This window comes from Phycodurus eques, chromosome 11 (genome assembly GCF_024500275.1).
Source record: "Phycodurus eques isolate BA_2022a chromosome 11, UOR_Pequ_1.1, whole genome shotgun sequence".
Taxonomy (NCBI): domain Eukaryota; kingdom Metazoa; phylum Chordata; class Actinopteri; order Syngnathiformes; family Syngnathidae; genus Phycodurus; species Phycodurus eques.
Window position 1 is genome coordinate 27,024,017 of NC_084535.1, and position 24,128 is coordinate 27,048,144.

Sequence of the window (24,128 nt, forward strand, 5' to 3'; positions counted from 1 at the left end):
TCTCTCAGGACCTGAAGTGGGCGACCAACATCAACTCCGTCCTCAAAAAGGCCCAGCAGAGGATGTACTTCCTGCGGCTTCTGAGAAAGCACGGCCTGCCACGGGAGCTGCTGAGACAGTTCTACACAGCGGTCATCGAATGAGTCCTGTGTTCTTCCATCACAGTCTGGTTTGGTGATGCAACAAAAAAGGACAAACTCCGACTGCAACGGACAATCAAAACTGCTGAAAGGATTGTCGGTACCCCCCTACCCACCCTTGAAGACTTGCACGCTGCCAGAACTAAGACAAGAGCATGCAAAATCCTCTCGGACCCTCCACATCCCGGTCACCGGCTCTTCCAGCTCCTTCCCTCAGGTAGGCACTACCGACAGCTTCTTCCGTCTTACAAGCAACTTCTTAAACACCTAACCTACAATTCTATTGCAACATGCTGGCAATTTTTTTGACTTGAGTTCGTTGTCACATTTCTGTGGGGCCAATTATATATTACTCGTGCACTCACTGTAGTAGTCTCGCCATGCTGCACTATTTGCATATCTGTTGTTGACCAATACCGGCCACTCATGCCAGAGTAGCATCTGCTCCATTTGCACACTGACTGAGGAGTATCTGCAACATTTGCACAATCAACATTGTCCCAGATTATCGCGATACTTGTCACTTTAAACTGCATACACTCCTTGAAGTCTCGGCGCCCTTTGCACAATGGTCATTGCACCGGACTATTGCAATATTAGTCATTCGAACTGCTCCAAGTCCTAGAGGACTCTGCATCTTTTGCACAATTGTCAAAAAAAAACAAAAAAACACTGTTCCGTCATTTCCAGATAACTATTAACCCTTTATTGCTCAGTGACTGTTTGTTGTCAGTCTTTATGTCTCAAAGTGTTCTCTGTCAATTGACTGTCTGTTGTCGTACTAGAGCAGCTCCAACTACCAGAGACCAATTCCTTGTGTGTTATTTGGCCATACTTGGCAAATAAAGATGATTCTGATTCTAATTCTGATTCTGTACATGCGTACTGTTCACCCATTATTTCAGAAGAAAAAAGACAAGCAAGGGTGCCTTCTGTTAACGAACGTGTGAATGTTTATGGAAGCTTTGCTGCTTCTAAAATAGTTCAATAATACACAAAAATATTACATAATTGTATGGTCCTTGTTTCTATTTTAGTATTTAATGCATCCCTATGGGGAACACAAGCCAGTGCAAACTGTAGGCCGGTCCCAAGCCCGAATAAATGCAGAGGGTTGCGTCAGGAATGCCATCGGGCTTAAAACCTTGCCAAACAAATATGAGCGTTCATCTAACAATTGCCCGGTTTAACAACGTATGCCCCCGGCACCGTTATCCTGCAGTGCACCGGTGGAAATTCAGCTACTGTGGGTCGAAGACGAAGGAGAGGTGGAAAGCGGGTTCTACGGCAGAAAGAAAAGAGGAAAGCACAGAGTCTAGAATTGAATGTGGGGACTTTGAATGCTGGAACTATGACAGGAAAATCTCGGGAGTTGGTTAGGAGAAAGGTTGATATCTTGTGTGTCCAGGAGACCAGGCAGGTAGTTTAGGGGCATGGTTTAAATTATTTTACAATGGTGTAGATGGGTAGAGAAATGGAGTAGGGGTTATTTTAAAGGAAGAGATAGCTAAGAAGGTCTTGGGGGTGAAAAGAGTATCAAATCGAGTGATGAGGCTGAAACTTGAAATTGAGGGTGTTATGTATAATGTGATTAGGTAGGATGTGACCTAGAGGTGAAAGAGAAATTCTGGAAGCAGCTAGACGAAGTAGTTCTTAGCATCCCAGACAGAGAGAGAGTCATGATTGGTGCAGCTCGTAATGGACATGTTGGTGAAGGAAACAGGGGTGATGAAGAAGTGATGGGTAAGTACGGCATCCAGGAAAGGAACTTGGAGGGACAGATGGTGATAGACTTTGCAAAAAGGATGGAAATGGCTTTAGTGGAGACTTTTTTCCAGAAGAGGCAGGAACATAGGGTGACCTACAAGAGCGCAGGTATAAGCACGCAGGTGGATTACATCTTGTGCAGACGATGTCATCTGAATGAGGTTACCGACTGTAAGGGAGTGTTAGGGGAGAGTGTGGCTAGACTGCATAGAATGGTGGTGTGTAAGATGACTCTGGTGGTGGAGAGGAAGATTAAGAAGAGAAAGGCAGGTCAGATAACCATGTGGTGGAAGTTGAGAAAAAAAAGTGCATCTTTTCGAGAAGAGGTGAGACAGGCTTTCGGTGGACAGGAGGAGCTTCCAGAAGACTGGACCACTACAGACAAGGTGATCAGAGAGGCAAGCAGGAGAGTACTTGATATCTTCTGGCAGGAAAGGAGAGGAGGAGACTTAGTGGTGGAACCTCACAGTACAGGAAATCATACAAGGAAAGAGGTTAGCTAAGTGGGACACTGAGAAGACCGAGGAGAAGAGAAAGGAATACATTTAGATGCGACGTAGGGCAAAGGTAGAGGTGGCAAAGGCCAAACAAGAGACATATGATGACATGTATGCCAGTTTGGACACTAAGAAAGGTGAAAAGGATCTATACAGGTTGGCCAGACAGCGGGATAGAGATGGGAAGGATGTGCAGCAGGTTCGGGTGATTAAGGATAGAGATGGGAATGTGTTGACTGGTGCCAGTAGTGTGCTGGACAAATGGAAAGAATACTTTGAGGAATTGATGAATGAGGAAAATGAGAGAGAAGGAAGAGTAGAAGAGGCAAGTGTGGTGGACCAGAAAGTGGCAATGATTAGTCAGGGGGAAGTTAGAAATGCATTAAAGAGGACGTAATATCTCGGATGACCCGGATGACAGTCACGAAGAAGTTGTCCAGGAGCCATCCTAATCCCAAGCCACCTCATTTGGCTCCTCGAGATGCGGAGGAGCAGCGGATCTACTCTGAGCCCCTCCCGGATGACCAAGCTTCTCACCCTATCTCTAAGAGAGTGCCCAGACACCCTGCGGAGGAAACGCATTTCAGCCCCTTGTATCCGGGATCTTGTTCTTTCGGTCATAACCCACAGTTTGTGACCATTGGTGAGTGGGGGAATGTAGCTCGACCGGTAAATTGAGAACTTCAACTTCCGGCTTCGGTCCTCCTTCACCACAATGGACCGATACAAAGTCTGTATCACTGCAGACGCGGTAACCGATCCGCCGGTTGATCTCCCGTTAAATTCTTCCCTCATTTGTGAACAAGACTCCTAAGATACTTGAACTCCTCCACTTTAGACAGAATCTCATCCCCAAACTGGAGAGGGCACTCTACCCTTTTCTGCCTGAGGACCATAGTCTCAGATTTGGAGGTGCTGATTTTCTTCCCAACCGCTTCACACTCGGCTGCAAATCGCTCCAGTGAGAGTTGGAGATCATGGCTTGATAAAGCCAACAAAAAAAATCACCTTCAAAAACCAGGACTTGAGGGCAAAGGCTTGAGACTTATTTGTGACTTGGTCCCGCCTCTGCAATAAACTGTTATTAAAGTTTGACAGTTATATTGCCCAACTGATACCATAAATCATTATCCATGCACTGTATGCATGCAATGTCAGCGCTATTCGTCTGCTGTTACGAAATCCTACAATTACTATAATTGAAATGGCAAAGACTTGAGACTTGTAACTTGGTCTCACTTCTGATTATAAGAAACAAAAAGAAAGAACCATGGGGCCCGGCCGGGCACAGCCCAAAAGGGTAACGTGGGTCCCCCTTCCCATGGGCTCACCACCTGTGGGAGGGGCCATAGGGGTCGGGTGCAGTGTGAGCTGGGCGGTGGCCGAAGGCGGGGACCTTGGCGATCCGATCCCCGGCTACAGAAGCTGGCTCTAGGGATGTGGAATGTCACCTCTCTGGCAGGGAAGGAGCCCGAGCTGGTGTGTGAGGTCGAGAAGTTCCGACTAGATATAGTCGGACTCGCCTCCACACACAGCTTGGGCTCTGGTACCAGTCCTCTCGAGAGGGGTTGGACTCTCTTCCACTCTGGAGTTGCCCACGGTGAGAGGCGCCGAGCAGGTGTGGGTATACTTATTGCCCCCCGGCTCAGCACCTGTACGTTGGGGTTCACCCTGGTGGATGAGAGGGTAGCCTCCCTCCGCCTTCGGGTGGGGGGACGGGTCCTGACTGTTGTTTGTGCCTATGCACCAAACAGCAGTTCAGAGTACCCACCCTTTTTGGAGTCCTTGGAGGGGGTGCTGGAGAGCGCTCCCGCTGGGGACACCATTGTTCTGTTGGGGGACTTCAATGCTCACGTGGGCAATGACAGTGAGACCTGGAAGGGCGTGATTGGGAGGAATGCCCCCCCCCCGATCAGAACCCGAGCGGTGTTCTGTTATTGGACTTCTGTGCTCGTCACGGATTGTCCATAACGATCACCATGTTCAAGCATAAGGGTGTCCACACGTGCACTTGGCACCAGGACACCCTAGGTCACAGTTCGATGATCGACTTTGTGGTCGTGTCATCGGACTTGCGGCCACATTTCTTGGACACTCGGGTGAAGAGAGGGGCGGAGCTGTCAACTGATCACCACCTGGTGGCTGAGTTGGCTCCGATGGTGGGGGAAGATGCCGGTCCGACGTGGCAGGCCCAAACGTGTTGTGAGGGTCTGCTGGGAACGTCTGGCAGAATCCCCTCTCAGAAGGAGTTTCAACTCCCACCTCCGACAGAACTTTGCTCATGTTCCGGGGGAGGCTGGGGACATCGAGTCCGAGTGGACCATGTTCCACGCCTCCATTGCTGAGGTGGCCGACCGGAGCTGTGGCCGTAAGGTGGTCGGTGCCTGTCGTGGCGGCAATCCCCGAACCCGTTGGTGGACACCAACGGTGAGGGATGCCGTCAAGCTGAAGAAGGAGTCCTATTGGGCCTTTTTGGCCTATGGGACTCCTGAGGCAGCTGATGGGTACCGGCTGGCCAAGCGGAATGCAGCTCTGGTGGTCGCTGAAGCAAAAACCCGGGTATGGGAGGAGTTCGGTGAGGCCATGGAGAAAGACTTCCGGACGGCTTCGATGAAATTCTGGTCCACCATCCGACGCCTCAGGAGAGGAAAGCAGTGCACCACCAACACTGTGTATAGTGGGGATGGGGCGCTGCTGACCTCGACTCGGGACGTTGTTAGTCGGTGGGGAGAATACTTCGAAGACCTCCTCAATTCCACCGACACCCCTTCCCATGAGGAAGCAGAGTGTGGGTTCTCTGAGGCGGGCTCTCCTATCTCTGGGTTTGAGGTCACCGAGGTAGTTAAAAAGCTCCTCGGTGGCAGGGCCCCGGGGGTGGATGAGATTCGCCCGGAGTTCCTAAAGGCTCTGGATGTTGTGGGGCTGTCCTGGTTGACACGCCTCTGCAACATCGCGTGGACATCAGGGACAGTGCGTCTGGATTGGCAGACTGGGGTGGTGGTCCCCCTTTTTAAGAAGGGGGACCGGAGGGTGTGTTCCAACTACAGGGGGATCATACTGCTCAGCCTCCCTGGTAAGGTCTATTCAGGGGTGCTGGAGAGGAGGGTCCGTCGGGAAGTCAAATCTCAGATTCAGGAGGAGCAGTGTGGTTTTCGTCCTGGCCGTGGAACAGTGGACCAGCTCTACACCCTCGGCAGGGTCCTCGAGGGTGCATGGGAGTTCGCCCAACCAGTCTACATGTGTTTTGTGGAGTTGGAGAAGGCGTTCGACCGTGTCCCTCGGGGAGTCCTGTGGAGGGTGCTTCAGGAGTATGGGGTACAGAACCCCCTGATACGGGCTGTTCGGTCCCTGTACGACCGGAGTCAGAGTTTGGTCCGCATATCCGGCAGTAAGTCGGACTCGTTCCCGGTGAGGGTTGGACTCCGCCACGGCTGCCGTTTGTCGCCGATTCTGTTCATAACTTTTTTGGACAGAATTTCTAGGCGCAGCCAAGGCGTAGATGGGGTCCGGTTTGGTGGCCTCAGTATTCCATCTCTGCTTTTTGCTGATGATGTGGTTCTGTTGGCTTCATCAAGGCGTGAGCTCCAACTCTCACTGGAGCAGTTCGCAGCCGAGTGTGAAGCGGCTGGGATGAGAATCAGCACCTCCAAATCTGAGACCATGGTCCTCAGTCGGAAAAGGGTGGCATGCCCTCTCCAGGTTGGGGATGAGATCCTGCCCCAAGTGGAGGAGTTCAAGTATCTGGGGGTCTTGTTCAAGAGTGAGGGAAGAATGGAACGGGAGATCGACAGACGGATCGGTGCAGCGTCTGCAGTGATGCGGACTTTGTATCGGTACGTTGTGGTAAAGAAGGAGCTAAGCCGAAAGGCAAAGCTCTCAATTTACCGGTCGATCTTCATTCCTACCCTCACCTATGGTCATGAGCTGTGGGTTGTGACCGAAAGAACGAGATCCCGGATACAAGCGGCCGAAATGAGTTTCCTCCGCAGGGTGTCCGGGCTCTCCCTTAGAGATAGGGTGAGAAACTCGGTCATCCGGGAGGATCTCAGAGTAGAACCGCTGCTCCTCCGCATTGAGAGGAGCCAGATGAGGTGGCTGGGGCATCTGATTCGGATGCCTCCCGGACGCCTCCCTGGTGAGGTGTTCCGGGCACGTCCCACCGGGAGGAGACCCCGGGGACGACCTAGGACACGCTGGAAGACTACGTCCTTCGGCTGGCCTGGGAACGCCTCGGGATCCCTCTGGAACAGCTAGATGAAGTGGCTGGGGAGAGTGAAGTCTGGGTGTCCCTGCTAAAGCTACTGCCCCTGCGACCCGACCCGGATAAGTGGTAGAAAATGGATGGATGGATGGAAAAAGAAAGAAGAGTTGAGAACTGAGAACTATACTTGTGCCTTTGCATTGAGTATAAGCAAAAAAGATGCACAAAAATGCATATCTTCTAACAGGAGCTACCTAGTTAATTCCATACTTTAATTTATTTAGGAATTAATGGATGAGAAAATATTACGACAAAAATCAGCAGCCCAAAAGGTTCTGTTTTATGTTTTAAACACATCTCAATGTAAATGCCAACAATTGAAAGCTACAATTCTAAACTTTTGTCTTGTATTCATCCTTTGACCTTAAACTGAAATGTATATGGTATAAAATAAAGAATTGGCCTCGCTATTAAATGCTTTTGGAGGCTACTGTATGTTATGAGGGTCACTCGCCTGAATTCAGTGTGGGCACCGTGGGTTCAGTTCCCACTCAGTGACGGTGTGAATGTGAGTGCGAGTGGTTGTCCGTGTCTGTATGTGCCTTGTGACTGATTGGAGACCAGTTCAGAGTGTAGTCAATCTTTCACCCCAAGGTCAACTGGGATAGGCTCCAGCACCCCACGACACTGAACAGAATAAGTGGTATTGAGGATGGATGGTATGGATCAAATTATTTTTAATTTCTTAAGATTAACTTTCTAAAACCTATAACGTGTTGTTTTGATGACTACTTAGGCAAACAAGATGTGATTAAAACAAGCTGGATACCTGCAGAAATGGATGCACTGGAGAGGCATCATCTCAGCAAGTATATACAGTAAAGACCAGGTGCCAGGTAAAGACCAATCCCAGCGCTGTATTGACGCAGAAATTGACATGTGGCACAAGAGACTGGAGAACAGTACCAAATAAAAAACAGAAAAGAAGTCGTACAATAAATGTTGTGTTTGTTGTGTGTGTTTCCTTTGTTACGTTTTGTTAAGCCATTGTTGCAGATAAAAATAAATCAAACGGTAGTTCACAGAATGTCTTTTATGTTTTTGGAAGAACTCAGTGCAAGATTCTGCCAGTTGCTACACACTAATAATGTACTTGAATCTTTGACAATGTTTTTTAGTTAATTTACAAATGTAATCTGGAGTTTTATATGACATAAAATTCTCCATGCTTTGGGATACGTTGAGCATGAGATCACTGTCTGGGTATTATTATGACTATTATTAATATTAGTAGTAGCAGTAGTAGTATAATTGAGGCCAGCCACAGTTGTAACTGAGCTACCTGTTGGTCTAAAAATGGTTTGAGTCATTAATTTCACAACATCATCTTTCGAATAATGAGTTACATGATGATGTTGAAATAATAGTAGTGGTATATCTGAACTAAGTCTATTTTAGTAATTAGACAACAATTAATGGAAAACCCAATGAAGATTAAAGATGACTACGTGTTTGCCAGTAACAATTTTCTCTGAAAATTTGCAGCCTTCCCCTCCATAACACCATGAAGCTTTGGCGAATGAGGACCCAACGGGAGAGTTGAGCTATGTGACGCTCACCGTCCTGTGCCTTGCCTTTGCTTCTTCATTTCAACGGCCCAGTCATTGGATGAAGCAGGAGGAATCATTGAGTTACCTCAACCTAATCTAACACTTCGGTACCTACAAAGACATAAAAACTACGAATGTGTGTGTGGTGTGTGTGAATTTGTGGAAGTCGACCTCACAAGAGAAACATGGCCCCACACGTGACCAAACAACTAGCATGGATTAAAAAGTTTCAAATTCTGTAAACATTAAGTGATATTTGTGATTGGGATTTTTTTTTTTTTTTTTTCCCCTGATTTTTTTCAGAGCTGTAGAACCACTGGAAAGGGTGGACCCCACAAATGTACAAGTTCAGTGTGGGCCTCGCAAATGCAGAAATGCGAGACTATGTGTGTGTGTGTGTATATATATATATATATATATATATATATATATATATATATATATATATATATACACACACACATATATATATATATGTATATATATATGTATATATATATATATATATATATATACATATATGTATATATGTATATACATATATATATATATATATATATGTATATATATATATATATGTATATATATATATATATATGTATGTATACATATATATATAGTAGATATAGAGTAGCGCCTTCATGTCGAGCGATATTTAGATGATTATAACGTGTATGAGTAAAAGTACCGTTTCTTCTTAACAGCAGAATCGGCGGTGTGTTTTTTCTAGTCTCATCAACTCCTGTGACTTATCCCAAGCAGGTCCCGAGTGCCCAAACGGAACCTCAGGCTAATGCGCTCGCATATTAGTCCACCGCATAGTAATATTCACAATTACATCTGTGTGTGGATGTGCGGAATGGATCTCGCTGCCAGCGTTCAAGGAGTACAAAACAGCCTATGACGACAGCGGATCCCCCAAACCCACTCAAACTCATCAGATCTATACGATTCACAGAAATGGCCTATTTTCAGTCCAAATGGCAAATTTTGCCGAAAAGGTGACTGATTTGCATGTGTGATATAGCCTCGCCTGTGTGGTGTGTGCATGTTCTCCCCGTGCCTGTGTTGGTTCTCTCCCACATCCCAAAAACCATGCATGTTAGGTTAATTGAAGACTCTCAATTGCCTGTCTGTGCGAATGGTTGTTTGTTTATATGTGCCCTGCGATTAGCTGGTGGCCAGTTTGGGATATGCCCCGCCTCTCGCCCGAAGATAGCTGGTATAGGCTCCAGCACGCCCGAGTGAGGATAAGCAGTACGGAAGATGAATGATATATATACAACCCCCAATTCCAATGAAGTTGGGACGTTGTGTTAAACATAAATATAAACAGAATACAATGATTTGCAAATCATGTTTAACCTATATTTAATTGAATACACTACAAAGACAAGATATTTAATGTTCAAATTGATCAACTTTATTGTTTTTAGCAAATAATCATTAACTTAGAATTTTATGGCTGCAACACATTCCAAAAAAGCTGGGACAGGTGGCAAAAAAGAGAAAAAGTTAAGGAATTCTCATCAATCACATGTTTGGAACATCCCACAGGTGAACAGGCTTATTGGGAACAGGTGGGTGCCATGATTGGGTAGAAAAGGAGCTTCCCTGAATTGCTCAGTCATTCGCAAGCAAAGATGGGGCGAGGTTCACCTCTTTGTGAACAACTGCGTGAGAAAATAGTCGAACAGTTTAAGGACAATGTTCCTCAACGTACAATTGCAAGAAATTTAGGGATTTCATCATCTACTATTATCTATCTATTCATCATCCATAATATCATCAAAGGTTTCAGAGAATCTGAAGAAATCACTGCATGTAAGCGGCAAGGCTGAAAACGAACATTGAATGCCCTGACCTACGATCCCTCAGGCGGCACTGCATCAAAAACCGACACCAATGTGTAAAGGATATCACCACGTGGGCTCAGGAAAACCTCAGAAAACCAATGTCAGTAAATAGAGTTCGGCGCTACATCCGTAAGTGCAACTTGAAACTCTACTATGCAAAGCAAAAGCCATTTATCAACAACACCCAGAAAATTCGCCGGCTTCTCTGGGCCTGAGCTCATCTAAGATGGACTGATGCAAAGTGGAAAAGTGTTCTGTGGTCCGACGAGTCCACGTTTCAAATTGTTTTTGGAAATTGTGGATGTCTTGTCCTCCATGCCAAAAAGGAAAAGAACCATCTGGACTTTTATGGAAGCAAAGTTCAAAAGCCCGCATCTGTGATGGTATGGGGCTGTGTTAGTGCCAATGGCATGGGTAACTTACACATCTGTGAAGGCACCATTAATGCTGAAAGGTACATACAGGTTTTGGAGAAACATATGCTGCCATCCAAGCAATGTTTTTTTCATGGACGCCCCTGCTTATTTCAGCAAGACAATGCCAAACCACATTCTGCACGTGTTACAACAGTGTGGCTTCGTAGTAAAAGAGTGCGGGTACTAGACTGGCCTGTCTGCAGTCCAGACCTGTCTGTCATTAAAAATGTGTGACGCATTATGAAGCATAAAATGCAACGGAGACCCTGTACTGTTGAACAGCTGAATCAAGAATGGGAAATAATTCCACCTACAAAACTTCAACAATGAGGTTCCTCAGTTCCCAAACGTTTATTAAATGTTGTTACAAGAAAAGGTGATGTAACACAGTGGTAAACATGACCCTGTCACAGCTTTTTTGGAATGTGTTGCAGTCATAAAATTCTAAGTGAATGATTATATGATAAAAACAATAAAGTTTATCACTTTGAACATGAAATATCTTGTCTTTGTAGTGTATTCAATTAAATATAGGTTGAACATGATTTGCAAATCATTGTATTGTGTTTTTATTTATGTTTAACACAACGTTCCAACTTCATTGGAATTGGGGTTGTATATACACACACATATATACATACATATACACACACACACACACACACAATTCACAGTTCTTTTTTGTTTGTTTTTCTTGGGGGGGACTCCTCCACAGAGTCTGACTGACACAATAAAATTCTCTAGATAAAATCCTCTGCAGTCTGTCTCTGCAGTTTACATTCCTCACAACAACCAGACCTTTACATACAGCGACTGACTCCACGCTTGGCCTGTTTCTATCACGCATGCTCAGCTTGAACCTGCTCTAATCTCTAAAAAGAGCAATGCACTAATGATGAATCTGCCTACTCTGAAGGTCTATGGTCAATGGTAATCAGGCTGCATGTTGCTGATTTGTGAGCGTACGCCCCATTTGTTTATGTGGCCTGCTAGAGTCGATTTGTAGGGCTCTACCAATGTTTGTCCTATGGCGCAGATTGAGTTTTCATCGGCGGCACGGTGGACGACTGGTTAGAGCGTCAGCATCACAGTTCTGAGGACCGGGGTTCCATCCCCGGCCCCGCCTGTGTGGAGTTTGCATGTTCTCCCCGTGCCTGCGTGGGTTTTCTCTGGGCACTCAGGTTTCCTCCCACATCCCAAAAACATGCATTAATTGGAGACTTTAAATTGCCCGTAGGTGTGACTGTGAGTGTGAATGGTTGTTTGTTTGTATGTGCCCTGCGATTGGCTGGCAACCAGTTCAGGGTGTACTGATGATAGCTGGAATAGGCTTCAGCACGACCAAGTGAGGAAAAGCGGCTCAGAAAATGGATGGATGGATGAGTTTTCATCTTCTTTCAGCTCCACAATTGCTTGATTTGCACCCATAGACAGCTCTCTGTTTTGTATGTTGGTTAGACATCTAACTAGTATGAATGTAGTCTTCACAGACAAAAAAAAGAAAAAAAAACACATGAAATTAAGCGCGCATATTTAGCACTATTTATTTTTGGAATAATCAATATAAAATAATGGCATTACAACTCAGGCAAAAAACGTACTCACATGAAAAATGAGTGGTTTTAAACAAAAGTGTGCTATCTTCTGAGTTGTGTATCAAATCCAGATGAATATACCTAGAAATAAAATCAGAAATTTTGATCTCCTTTTTCTTATTCATCTTTTGATCCCACACTAAAAAATGTTTGCGTCTCTGGAAAAAACAAATATTGGACTCATTGTTCAAATACTTTGAGAGGGGAGTGTAGCCTGCTTACCACAGCTGGAGAGTTGACCACAGCTAAATTGTATCCATAAAGCATAGAACTCCCAAAAGAAGTCAGAAAAGCCACAGCCAACAGTGAGCCTGTAAGATGCTTTGGGAGCAAGAAAAGAGAATAACAGAAAAGTGTCATTAGTCAATTTATATGCAGAACAGAGTTCCCATTTTTCACTATATTCCTATACTGATAGCTCATTGCCCTTGTGCATGTGCTTCACATACTGGCTCACCTCTGGTAAAATACTCTAGGTTTTATTTTGGAGTGAAACAGTATTTTGTTCTCAAAATGTCTTGGCATTGTTCGCATTCCTCAAGGCTACCAAAGAAGGTCATAGTTAACTGCCACTTCACAGGAACTTTCTCATCATTACAGTTAGTTACAGAACCTATTGTTAAAACAAATAAACGGACTAAAATAAACTATAGAGATTAAAAAACCCAAAACCAAAATCAATTATAATAATTGATTTATAGTATGAGAACTAATTATCTTATTATTGAGGTGTACTGCGTGAGATGAGACTCCCCCCACCCACCCCCCAAAAAAGAAGAAATAACATTTGTATGAAATTTAACCATGGAACACCTTTTGTTTTTTAGTATACTGTATTAAAGGATATAAAATAACTGCATTTTTTTTAGCTGCTACAAATTAACTCCCGGTACATGAAAACAACAATGATGAATGTGGATGTCGCTACAAAATCCCATTCGGCACAATTAAAGAACGTTTTTGCGTAGGTTATAATAAAAAGACACACACATGATACATATTACACATGAAATAGAAAGTCAATTTTTAGTAAGATGTTTTGTTATCTTACATTTCAAGTTCGGCCCTGGTCTGGAACTAGTTTGAAGGTTCACTTACCGGGATTATTTTGCCAGATGGTGGGATTAAAAGATCCTCTGCCATTTAAGATATTTGTTTTAAAGTTCCCCACCGTAAATAATAGTTTCATTTGAGATTTCAAGAAAAAGCATGGCTGAAGAAGTCACACTGGGGTTTGACCTGCAAAGCTACTCGGTCCGTTCATAAGCAGCAGGTCAGGGCTCTCTTCTACTGAGCCAAAGCATTGGCTCCCACAAACAAGCCAGCACAGTGTCATCACATGACAGACTGCAGCGTGACGGAGCAAGAGAAAGACCTGTGGGAAGCAATTAAGAGTAAGTGAATTTAAACAAGGGGAGGAAGAAGCCAAAAGAGGGGGTCAAAAAGAGAGAAGAAAGAATAGCGCAGTGGATGACAATACATTAAAAAAATAAATATAAGAAGATGGACAAGCAAAGAAGAGAAAAAATAGAGAAATGGGGCAAGGACACACGTCAACAAATAAAATGTGTCTCGGAAAATAGCAGCATTAATAAGGAAGTGGGTGGGGGATTATGGCAGGGCACAATTCTGAACAGGGGAGTTAAGTTTTGTGTGACACGCAAATACAGTATCAGGAAAACAAACTTGATTTGCGCAAAACCTGGACAAAAACTATAAAACAAATTTCATCTCATATCGAATTATTTCAAAATAAATATTTCTGATGACTGTTGGCTGTACAGAAGCCAACAGGAGCCCATTTTTACGAGCTGTAGTTCTATCACTCTTCAGTTTCTAAAGCAAGGCTCTGAAAAACATAAACCATTCGATTTTCTTCTTGATATAAATGAATTAAGCCTCATTATTCTTCTATAAATCATATTATGAATACTCACAATGCAGTTTTGGACTTAATCCAACAATGTGTGTGCAGTCACAGTGCAGTCATGTGTAAATAGTTTTTCAGCTGTTAAGAAGGAGGGCTGTGTGCCCTTCACTGAGTGATCATTGAGTCCTAATCACCAGCCTTGAATTACAAATTCCTTTGACTTTACCTCTACACTTAGGAATGAAACAAGTTTTTACTGTTCAGAAAATGTTATTAATTGGCCCATCACTCTCCCAATTAGTCTACAAGGAATCAGTGATTCACGCGGCACAAGAAAATGTGAGTTTGAAGGTCATCTGGTCGGAGCCCTTCAAGAGGTCTGGCTGAGGTAAGTCAATAGAAAAAAAAACTTTTGATTCATTATGCATTGATAATGCATATTAGTATCATTTTCATATAATTTGAATTTAATTTAATTTGATCGATGACGGTATGACACTATATATACAGTATGTCACAGGGGCGGAGTGGAGGAAAAAGTAGTTCTGGAGTCATGGAAAGACTGACCCACAACACAAATTTCATGGGACCCGATGATATAAACAAACCCCCCAAAAAATGAATTCCTCCAAAAATACTTGGATCTCCAAGTACCACCAGAATGACCAACATTAAAATACAGTAGCGTCATAGTGTTCCTCAACAACGAGCCAGGGGTTTCTTTCGTCCATCCATCCATCCATTTTCTGATCTGCTTCTCCTCACTAGGGTCGCGGGCGTGCTGGAGCCTATCCCAGCTATCATCGGGCAGGAGGCGGGGTACACCCTGAACAGGTTGCCAGCCAATCGCAGGGCACATACAAACAAACAACCATTCGCACTCACTGTCATGCCTACGGGCAATTTAGAGTCTCCAATTAATGCATGTTTTTGGGATGTGGGAGGAAACCGGAGTGCCCGGAGAAAACCCACGCAGGCACGGGGAGAACATAAAAACTCCACACAGGTGGGGCCGGGGATTGAACCCGGGTCCTCAGAACTGTGAGGCTGACGCTCTAACCAGTCGTCAACCGTGCCGCCAGTTTCTTTTTTAAATAAATGGAAAAAATATTTAATGTTTTTTACAACCCCAATTCCAATGAAGTTGGGACGTTGTGTTAAACATAAATAAAAACAGAATAAAATGATTTGCAAATCATATTCAACCTATATTTAATTGAATACACTACAAAGAGAAGATATTTAATGTTCAAAGTGATCTACTTGATTTGTTTTAGCAAATAATCATTAACTTGGAATTTTATGGCTGCAACCTGTTCCAAAAAGATGGGACAGGTGGCAGAAAAAGAGTGAGGAAGTTGAGGAATGCTCATCAAACACCTGGTTCGAACATCCCACAGGTGAACAGGCTCATTGGGAACAGGTGGGTGCCATGATTGGAGGAGCTTACCTGAATTGCTCAGTCATTCGCAAGCAAAGATGGGGCGAGGGTCCAAGATACGTTACATATTATACATTCGTGCTTACAGTGGGTACCATGCAGCTGCTCATGCACAGTAAGACACAGTATGAAAGGAGTAAATAAGGAGTAGTAGTAGAGTAGGAGTCACAGTATTCATTCCAGCTACCGTCAGAATAAGATATGTGAGTTCATTTGTTTCTAATCGAATGCGAACATTTTAATTCGATATTCTTTTTTGTCGTTGGAATTTGCGAATTGATTCGAATAGCGAAAACATTCTTCCTAGCCCTATTGTTTTGTTTTTATCCTGAGAATAAACATTTACTCAAGCGGAGTGGAGTGTTTGGAACCACTTTCACGCAGGTTTGAGTAGGATCATGGAAAGTAATGACGTAAGAGCCTAAAAAGATGATCTTGATGTCGGTTGATTAGTGACAACAGGCGCTAAACTAGCAGGAAGAGTGTTTTCTTTTTCTAATTTTAGTACCGTATTTTGATTGCTGCTGTGTTCATGCGGCTTCAAATTTGACCACAGCATTTTATCCCTGTCACTATTCTGAAAAACAGAAGAGTTTTCATTGACCAGAAATGTTTGCTAAATTCAGCAGGGTATGCAATCGGGCCTGGTGCCTTTCCTGTTGGCATCTCTTTTAATGTGCACTATAATTCTGTGTGGGTCAATATGGCATCTATCTGTGCATTCTGCAGTTAGTTGAGGAATGCTTAGGTTTTTGAGCGCTTCAATATGTCCTGTATTTGGGTTATTACAAGAAGAATATAAACTATTGTTGTAGTTTCAGATTTATAAAATAGCACTCTATAATGTTGTACTTTATAAAAACACAGAGGAATAAAATAATTAAATAGAATGAAAAGCATTAAAAACGCTGTGCTTCATGATCAAATTCTTCATCCATCAGCGTGCTGCCCCTTCTGGTGTGCCTGCCTTGGAGGCAGTACTGAATAATATAACTGTATAAAGCCTCTCGCCCAGAGTCAGCTGGGATAGGCTGCAGCACACCCGTGACCCTAGTGAGGATAGGCGGTAGGGAACATGGATGGATGGCTGTTCACTATTTGCTCAAGTGCTGCTTATTGTGAAGTGAGTTGAATTTACTGCCTATGTATTCAAACACTCAATAAACACCCAAAAAAAACAATATGTCAACCTCCAACATGGCCCCAGCGGGCATGTCTAGAAGTGCGCGATGTCACAGGAAGTCTATGAAATGACGTTTCTGTGCACATTCCTTTACTTGTGTCACAGTTTGCAGGTTTTCGTGGTGGTGAGGCAAAAAGTCGAGGACCCAAATACAGGGAGGCAAGGCAGGGGGGCAGGAGTCTCAAAATGGTATTTAATTTCAAAAATGAAAAAAGAAAAAAATATGTAATAGAATCAAAACACTCAATCAGCAAAGTCCAGAAAAGCAAGATTCAAAGTAACAAAAACCATAAGGAATAACTCACCAGAAAAGAGCTTTGGAGCTTGTGTCACTCTTCCTGAACCGGAGTGATTTGAAACGCTGTGTTGGAGCTTGTATCGAAACACCAGTGTCACGTGATCGATGATGTTCAAAGCTTCGACCGTCATCGCTGTTTCGCTTCGCGCTTCATTCCTCCGAAACATTTCGAAATTTTTCATTGGCTCATAGTCTTTCAGTGTGTGTCATTGGCTCATGGCGTTTCATTTATTCTTTGGGTTAATCTGAAATGTATTTCAGAGAATGGGGGAGAACATCTGCATCTTTTATTGTCGTGACGATATAATCATTATTTGGTATGAATGAACAAAACAGTTGAATGACCATACAGACTTTTCTGAACTTTTATTGCTGTCATGAGAAACAGTGCCAGTGCTTCAGTTGTGCTCTTAAATGGTTGCTATGGCTTCAGTTGTCCAGCAGATGTCAACTGACACTGAATCTTGAAGCTTTGAAGCTTTTTCAGCAAAATTGTTAGGAAAGCCTCAGTGCTTCATGAAGCTTCACTTGCCCACCACTAAACTCAGCATAAAAGGAAGTGGGGTGGATTTTTTCACCTGTGTTTCTGAGTCGATTGTCCCCCGGGAGAACACCGGTTTCCGTTGGGCAGGAATGAATGAAGACTTCGAGACGCTTTTGGGCTAATTCGATTTATTGAATAAGCCTTAGTGTCATAGCAGCTGCTTACAAAGCCAGCACAACGAAAAAGCCCCCGAAAACTCCTGGATGCCAGTTTATAAAGGTTTAATTATCTGGGCGTGGAATTAGCCCAGCCCCTGGGTTTACCCGGAAGGTGGTCAGGGCTCACGAGAAGAGGTGAAAATGAAAACCTAACGAGACAAGACATGAACATGGGACACAGGAAAACAAGACCAAACCACAAGGCAAGACACCACATGAATTGGAGCGAGCTTTGCTTTGTCTTGTCTTGCCAAACATGTTCCTATAATTACCTGGAAAAAGATGCTTTTAAATGTCAGAATCAGAATCAGAATTAGAATCTTCTTTATTTGCTTCATCTTTATTTGCCAAGTATGTCCAAAACACACAAGGAATTTGTCTCCGGTAGTTGGAGCCGCTCTAGTACAACAGACAGTCAATTTACAGAACACTTTGGAGACATAAAGACATTGACAAAAAACAATTGTGCAAAAAGATGCAGAGTCCTCTAGCACTTAGAGCATTTCGAATGACTAATATTGCGATAGTCCGGTGCAATGACCATTGTGCAAAGGGCGCTGAGACTTCAAGGAGTGTATGCGGTTTAAAGTGACGAGTAGTGCGATCATCTGGGGCAATGTTGGTTGTGCAAATGTTACAGATACTCCTCAATCAGTGTGCAAATGGAGCAGATGCTACTCTGGCACGAGTGGCCAGTATATGCAAATAGTGCAGCATGGCGAGACAACTACAGTGAGTGCACGAGTAATACATAATTGGCCCCACAGAAATGTGACAACGAACTCAAGTCAAAAAATTGCCATCTTATTGTAATGGAATTATAGGTTAGGTGTTTAAGAAGTTGATCGCAAGAGGGAAGAAGCTGTTGGAATGTTTACTAGTTCTAGTTTGCGTTGATCGGTAGCGCCTGCCTGAGGGAAGGAGCTGGAAGAGCTGGTGACCGGGGTGCAGACGGTCCGAGAGGATTTTGCACGCCCTTGTCTTAGTTCTGGCAGCGTGCAAGTTCTCAATGGTGGGTAGGGGGGTACCGACAATCCTTTCAGCAGTTTTGATTGTCCGTTGCAGTCGGAGTTTGTCCTTTTGTGTAGCAGCACCAAACCAGACTGTGATGGAAGAACACAGGACTGATTCGATGACCGCTGTGTAGAACTGTCTCAGCGGCTCCGGTGGCAGGCCGTGCTTTCTCAGAAGCCGCAGGAAGTACATCCTCTGCTGGGCCTTTTTGAGGACGGAGTTGATGTTGGTCGCCCACTTCAGGTCCTGAGAGATTGTAATTCCCAGGAACTTGAAGGTCTCGACGGTTGACACAAGGCAGCTGGACAACGTGAGGGGCAGCTGTGGCGAAGGATGCCTCCTGAAGTCCACGATCATCTCTACCGTCTTGAGCCTGTTCAGCTCCAGGTTGTGTCGGCCGCACCACAGCTCCAGCCGCTCCGCTTCCTGTCGATATGCAGACTCGTCACCGTCCTTGATAAGGCCGATGACAGTGGTGTCATCTGCAAACTTCAGGAGCTTGACAGTCGGGTTCGCTGAGGTGCAGTCGTTCGTGTAGAGAGAGAGGAGCAGCGGAGAGAGGACACAACCTTGGGGCGCCCCAGTGCTGATGCTGCGTGTGGATGAGGTGGCCTCCCCCAGCCTGACCTGCTGTGTCCTGCCCGTCAGAAAGCTGTAAATCCACTGGCAGATGGCAGGTGAGACGCTGAGCTGGAGAAGGTTGGTTGAAAGGAGTTCAGGGATGATGGTGTTGAACGCTGAGCTGAAGTCCACGAACAGGATCCTCGCGTAGGTCCCTGCACTGTCGAGGTGTTCTAGGATGAAGTGCAGTCCCATGTTGACTGCATCATCCGCAGACCTGGTAGTCAAACTGCAGGGGGTCCAGCAGGGGACCTGTGACACTCTTGAGGTGGTCCAGCACGGGACGTTCAAAGGACTTCATGACCACAGATGTCAAAGCGACAGGCCTGTAGTCATTCAGACCAGAGATTGCAGGTTTCTTGGGGACTGGAATGATGGTGGAGCGTTTGAAACAGGATGGAACTTCGCACATTTCCAAAGATCTGTTGAAGATCTGAGTGAAGACTGGAGCGAGCTGGTCCGCGCAGACTTTGAGGCAGGATGGGGACACATGGTCCGGTCCTGCCGCTTTGTTAATCTTCTGTTGTTTGAAGATGCGTCTCACATCCTGTTCATGGATGGTTAACGCAGAAGTCAGAGGTGTGGTTGTGAGGTGGCTGTCCTAACCGGTCGGCTAACATGCCGCCCAATTAAATCCAGGGATTTAAAAAACTATTGTGGTTAAAAAATAAATAATAAACTGATACTTGTGTGCATTGAAAGACTCTCTGTTCTTCACTAATGAACTTTTGGTTTATTTCAGTGGTGAGGTGTACAGACTGAATTTTCTTTTTTTTTTTTTTTCTTCAGTGAACATGTGAATGCTCAGACTTATCCTACTCGCCATGTTGAGAGACCAGCTAATGTTCCAACTTAAAAAGCTAGGGGAAGTACTTCTTGAGTGGTTTCAAGAGGATGTTACACATGCCCATTTTGCCACGGTCGATTCGAGATTGGCTGAATGGAAAGTTCCCAAATCGGATTAGAAGAAATAGTGATGTGGCGTCATTGGCAAACAGTTAAGGCCAGCAAGGCCATCTCTGGGCCTGGTCATTATCGTAATAGTGTGATAGTATGGGAAGTCACTCCCATGCGTCCTTTTCGCCAGTTAACAAGGGTCACCAGTTGCCCTGTTAACCTCTTTCATGGGTGTTGGCTGTGCCCACGGTGGATCCCTGTCAGTAGGATTTTGGCCTCTTGCTCTCCTCAAAACCCTGTTTTGTCTTACTGCAATTCCAATAAACGTCCATCGTTGTATAAATAACCATGGGTAGGTGTCCTGTAAAACTCACCCGTTTCACAGAAAACTGTTCCAGCAAAAAAAAAAAAAAAAAAGCATAAAGATCATACATTCTCCATGACCAAGCAGCTGAACAGGACAGGTTAAAAAAACAACAACAAAAGATCTATATAAGCAATTAGACTGTTTCTTTAACCAATCAGATTTCAAATTTGGCCTACAAATATTCTCTGTTTTGTTAATTTGTGGTTTTTGGTCGAGTGTGACATAATGTATCATAGATTATTACAGTTTCCTAAATTGAGATTTTGTTTTGTTTTCTCGTGTATCCTGTTCATGACTTCCCAGTCTGCTCATTATTCTTTTTCAAGTTACCTTTGAACTCCTGCGTTGCCTTCCTTGTTTCCCTGTGCTTGTGTCAATTTTTCGCTGCACACCATTCATCCATTCATCTATCCATCCATTTTCTTCCACTAATCCGAGGTCGGGTCGCGGGGGCAGTAGCTTTATCAGGGAATCCCAGACTTCCCTTTCCCCAGCCACTTCATTCAGCTCTTCCGGGGGGATCCCGAGGTGTTCCCACGCCAATACCCCTTGAAACGTGATAGAATTGTCAGAGCAAACAATAACCCAGCATTAAGCACACGATCTCGGGCCACACACCATCAGTTTGTTCGCCATAGCCATCAGCCTGCCGACCAAGCCACTACTTGGCCACAGTGAGCCCTGTTTTATTTCCCAGTGTTGGGAATAAGGCACACGTGTATATACACAAAAAAGACAGTCAGTTAGCTGCAGTAATAGTCAATTTGCAACCTGCCGGATTCCCTCTTATTTTGCCTGCACTTCACTGGCACTATTGTTCATGTTGGTTTGCACTTCCCTTTGAGGTGTTGTATTGAATTTCACATCTGTTTGCGTGAGTATGAGAAATAAAGCTTGCGCCTCCTTCTGCACATGCAAACACTGAGTAAAGCAAGCCTATAGTGTAAAATGTTGTACAAACACTTACTTAGAAATGAAACTTCCCAAAGCAAAACCTGATATGATTTAATGTGACCATGATGAAACCTTGTTTGCAGTAACGTTAGAGAAATATAGAACATTAAGACCCCCATACCTCCTTTAAGTCTCTGTAACATTTTGCACAGTTTGAACATTTAATTCAATGATTATTTCGCATAACCCTAGTGGCACTCATTCCACACATTGAGAATCATTGTTTAAGCGTGTAAGGTTGAGAATGAACAATGGTGTCACTGTTCAGTATTTGATATTCAAGTATATATATTTAGCCGTGTGTGTGAAAAGCATATCCATTCAATGACCAGTCCTTTCACAAACAAAACAACTGCCATGCAGTTGGTATGAAAATTGGTTTCCGCATGCGTCATCAGGCAAGTAGAAATAATTGCATTTGTTGCTGAGGGAAATTCTTCGACAATTAGTATTATAGGACATCAGCCAAGTGCTAGAATGTTTAAAGGCTGCTATTTTCTGTCCTCAGTTCATTCGCCAAACATCAGGCATCACAACAGCAAAGGTAAGATTTCACATCACGTCAACTTTTATATTTTTATGAACACAATATCTTAAATCGAAGTCTAAAATCAGTTGAGCAGTAGTTGTTCAATGTTAAACTTGAATCCAAACCACAGCATTTATTACTGTTCTCATTCCACAGATGGCTTTTGGTCTTCACTTGTTGATGCTCTTGTGTGGCATTAGTGGACTTTTCACTGGAACCGTAAGTAAAACAGTATAATACAAAGACCACTTGATGGTTTGAGCAGACATTTACTTCCATAAACATATTCTACTAAGTCAGTTCCATATGAGCAATGAAACCTTGAATAAATTATACTCCTATTCCACCCTATATTAGCTTTTGTGTATTCTACATTGATAATTTACAATCTAATTTATAGAGTGTCCCCCCCCCCCCCCCCCCCCTCCCTTTCTCACAGTGTGCTTTTCCTATAAAGAAAGGTTGGTAACTGTCTTGTATAGCACTTCACTTATTAATTCATGTTTCAGAATTGTGAGGCTTGGTGCATATGACCATAGAGCGAAAATGCAGAAACAGACCTCGACACAGAAAGAGCACAGTTGAAATTCAAACTCAGAACATTCTGAGGTCAGGCCAAAATTCCTAAACACACAACATTGCTGTCCTGAATATGTCTTTGTTCTACAAAATATGTTGCAGATCAGTCTTGCCCTCCAGGCTGGACTCAGTTGGACGACCGCTGTATAATCTTTCAAAATGAGGCATTAAATTTCCGACTTTCCGAGGTACATTGTTTGCCCCCAACCACACACACACACACACACACACACACACACACACACCCACACATGTTAGTAGTCTTGTGGACATTAAATGAAAGTTCAAAATGCAACTTTTTCGATCTTGTGATTTACTTTCTTAGTTATTTTCCTCCCATTAGATTGTCTGCAACATTCTTGGTGGAAACCTGGTTTCAATCCACAATAATCTGGAAAATGAAGTAGTTCGACACGTGATTCTGGCAGGGGCTGGATCTTTTCAGCGTTCTTGGATTGGGCTCCATGACCGGGTTGTGGTAAAATATGTTGTTGTTGTTGTTTTTAGAGAAAATTGTTATTTAATGGAGACTTTTGACACTCAAATCAAGCAGACTCAATTAACCACTCAGTGTAACTTTACTTTTTTTTTTTTTTACCTGTCTTTATCAGCTGCATGGCCATGCATGGTGAATCTGTATGCCTTTTGTGCTGGAACAGTTTTACTGTGAATTGTGTATAACAATCGTGTCTTTCAGGATGGAAATTTTTTGTGGACAGACGGCTCACCCTTTGATTTCAATGACTGGGCGAATAACCGTCCGAGAGTGGATACAAATCAAGACTGTGCAGAAATAAACTTTCGAGGTATGAATGCATCTTCCATGATTATCTTCACGTGGTGCGTGACGTATATTGATCTATAACCTTTTGATTTTTTAATTTTGAATATGAAGAATAGTTATGTTCTTATTTATTCATTTAAATTGTGTTCTTGTATTGCACTGCAAGTTGTCTAGTGTTGATGAATAATAATTGACAAATCTAATCAACATAAATGCAGCAATATCGTACTTAACATTGTGTGTTCATTTCTGTTTACTTACAGATGAATCCTGGAATGATATTCGGTGTGGTGCGCGAAGATCATTTGTGTGTGCCAAAGATGTGAAACACCAGTAACAGAAACAGGACTATCAAGTGTATCATGTGTTTTGCACTGTTTTGATGACTCTTTGTAGGAAACAATCAATTGTTCACATTTGTTAGTTTTACTAATTGTCAAACAAACTTTGACACTTAAAGGCTTTCCAATAAATATAACAATCTCTTTGAGCATGGGTTTGAATGTTTGCTTTTCTTTTCATTCATTAAAAAAATAGATTGCAGTCAGTAGCTGCTAGAATTTAAGATGGGTTTTATAATGTGCATATTTTGCTGTTTCACCTACTGTGCATACTGTCAGGACATGACAGCAAGGTCATGTCCTCAGCATTGGCGTACCTAGCCAATTTTTCAGTACCCCCAAAAATTAATCCCAACACCCCTTAAATTTGAGATATTTTGTTTTAAATTCAAGAGAAAATATTTTGAACAAGACCTGCAAGAAGTCTTTAAGGGCGCTCGCACTCCTGGCAACGTTGGGGTACTGA

The 24,128-nt window shown here is 43.7% G+C and overlaps 2 protein-coding genes across 3 annotated transcripts in view; one reads left to right on the forward strand and one right to left on the reverse strand.

The window, feature by feature from the left end:
* Window positions 1-16,950, reverse strand: part of slc2a15a (solute carrier family 2 member 15a) — a 70,333-nt gene extending 53,383 nt beyond the window's left edge. The window contains exons 1-2 of one of the 2 annotated variants that reach the window (XM_061690050.1): window positions 16,882-16,950; window positions 12,305-12,403 (exon numbers count right to left, since the gene is read on the reverse strand). In XM_061690050.1, coding sequence (XP_061546034.1) covers window positions 12,305-12,349 — 45 coding nt within the window. In that variant the 5' untranslated portion in view covers window positions 12,350-12,403; window positions 16,882-16,950. Of the gene's footprint in view, window positions 1-12,304; window positions 12,404-13,180; window positions 13,357-16,881 lie in introns of those variants that run through there. The other variant, XM_061690049.1, reaches the window with a different exon arrangement.
* Window positions 16,951-21,867: 4,917 nt separating this feature from the next.
* On the forward strand, window positions 21,868-23,811 carry LOC133409804 (galactose-specific lectin nattectin-like). The gene is made up of 7 exons (XM_061690288.1): window positions 21,868-21,973; window positions 22,115-22,177; window positions 22,398-22,419; window positions 22,640-22,725; window positions 22,881-23,015; window positions 23,235-23,343; window positions 23,585-23,811. Exons 2-7 carry the CDS (start codon window positions 22,115-22,117, stop codon window positions 23,656-23,658), a joined length of 489 nt encoding a protein of 162 aa, XP_061546272.1. The 5' UTR covers window positions 21,868-21,973; the 3' UTR covers window positions 23,659-23,811.
* Window positions 23,812-24,128: the final 317 nt, after the last annotated feature.

What these genes read in the sequence shown, in the direction of transcription:
- LOC133409804 (XM_061690288.1), top strand. Translation starts at nt 22,115, where the DNA reads ATGGCTTTTGGTCTTCACTTGTTGATGCTCTTGTGTGGCATTAGTGGA. An exon ending in TGCTTTTCCTATAAAGAAAG is followed by an intron (nt 22,420 to 22,639) that starts GTTGGTAACTGT and finishes AATATGTTGCAG; the next exon opens with ATCAGTCTTGCCCTCCAGGC. An exon ending in TAAATTTCCGACTTTCCGAG is followed by an intron (nt 22,726 to 22,880) that starts GTACATTGTTTG and finishes TCCTCCCATTAG; the next exon opens with ATTGTCTGCAACATTCTTGG.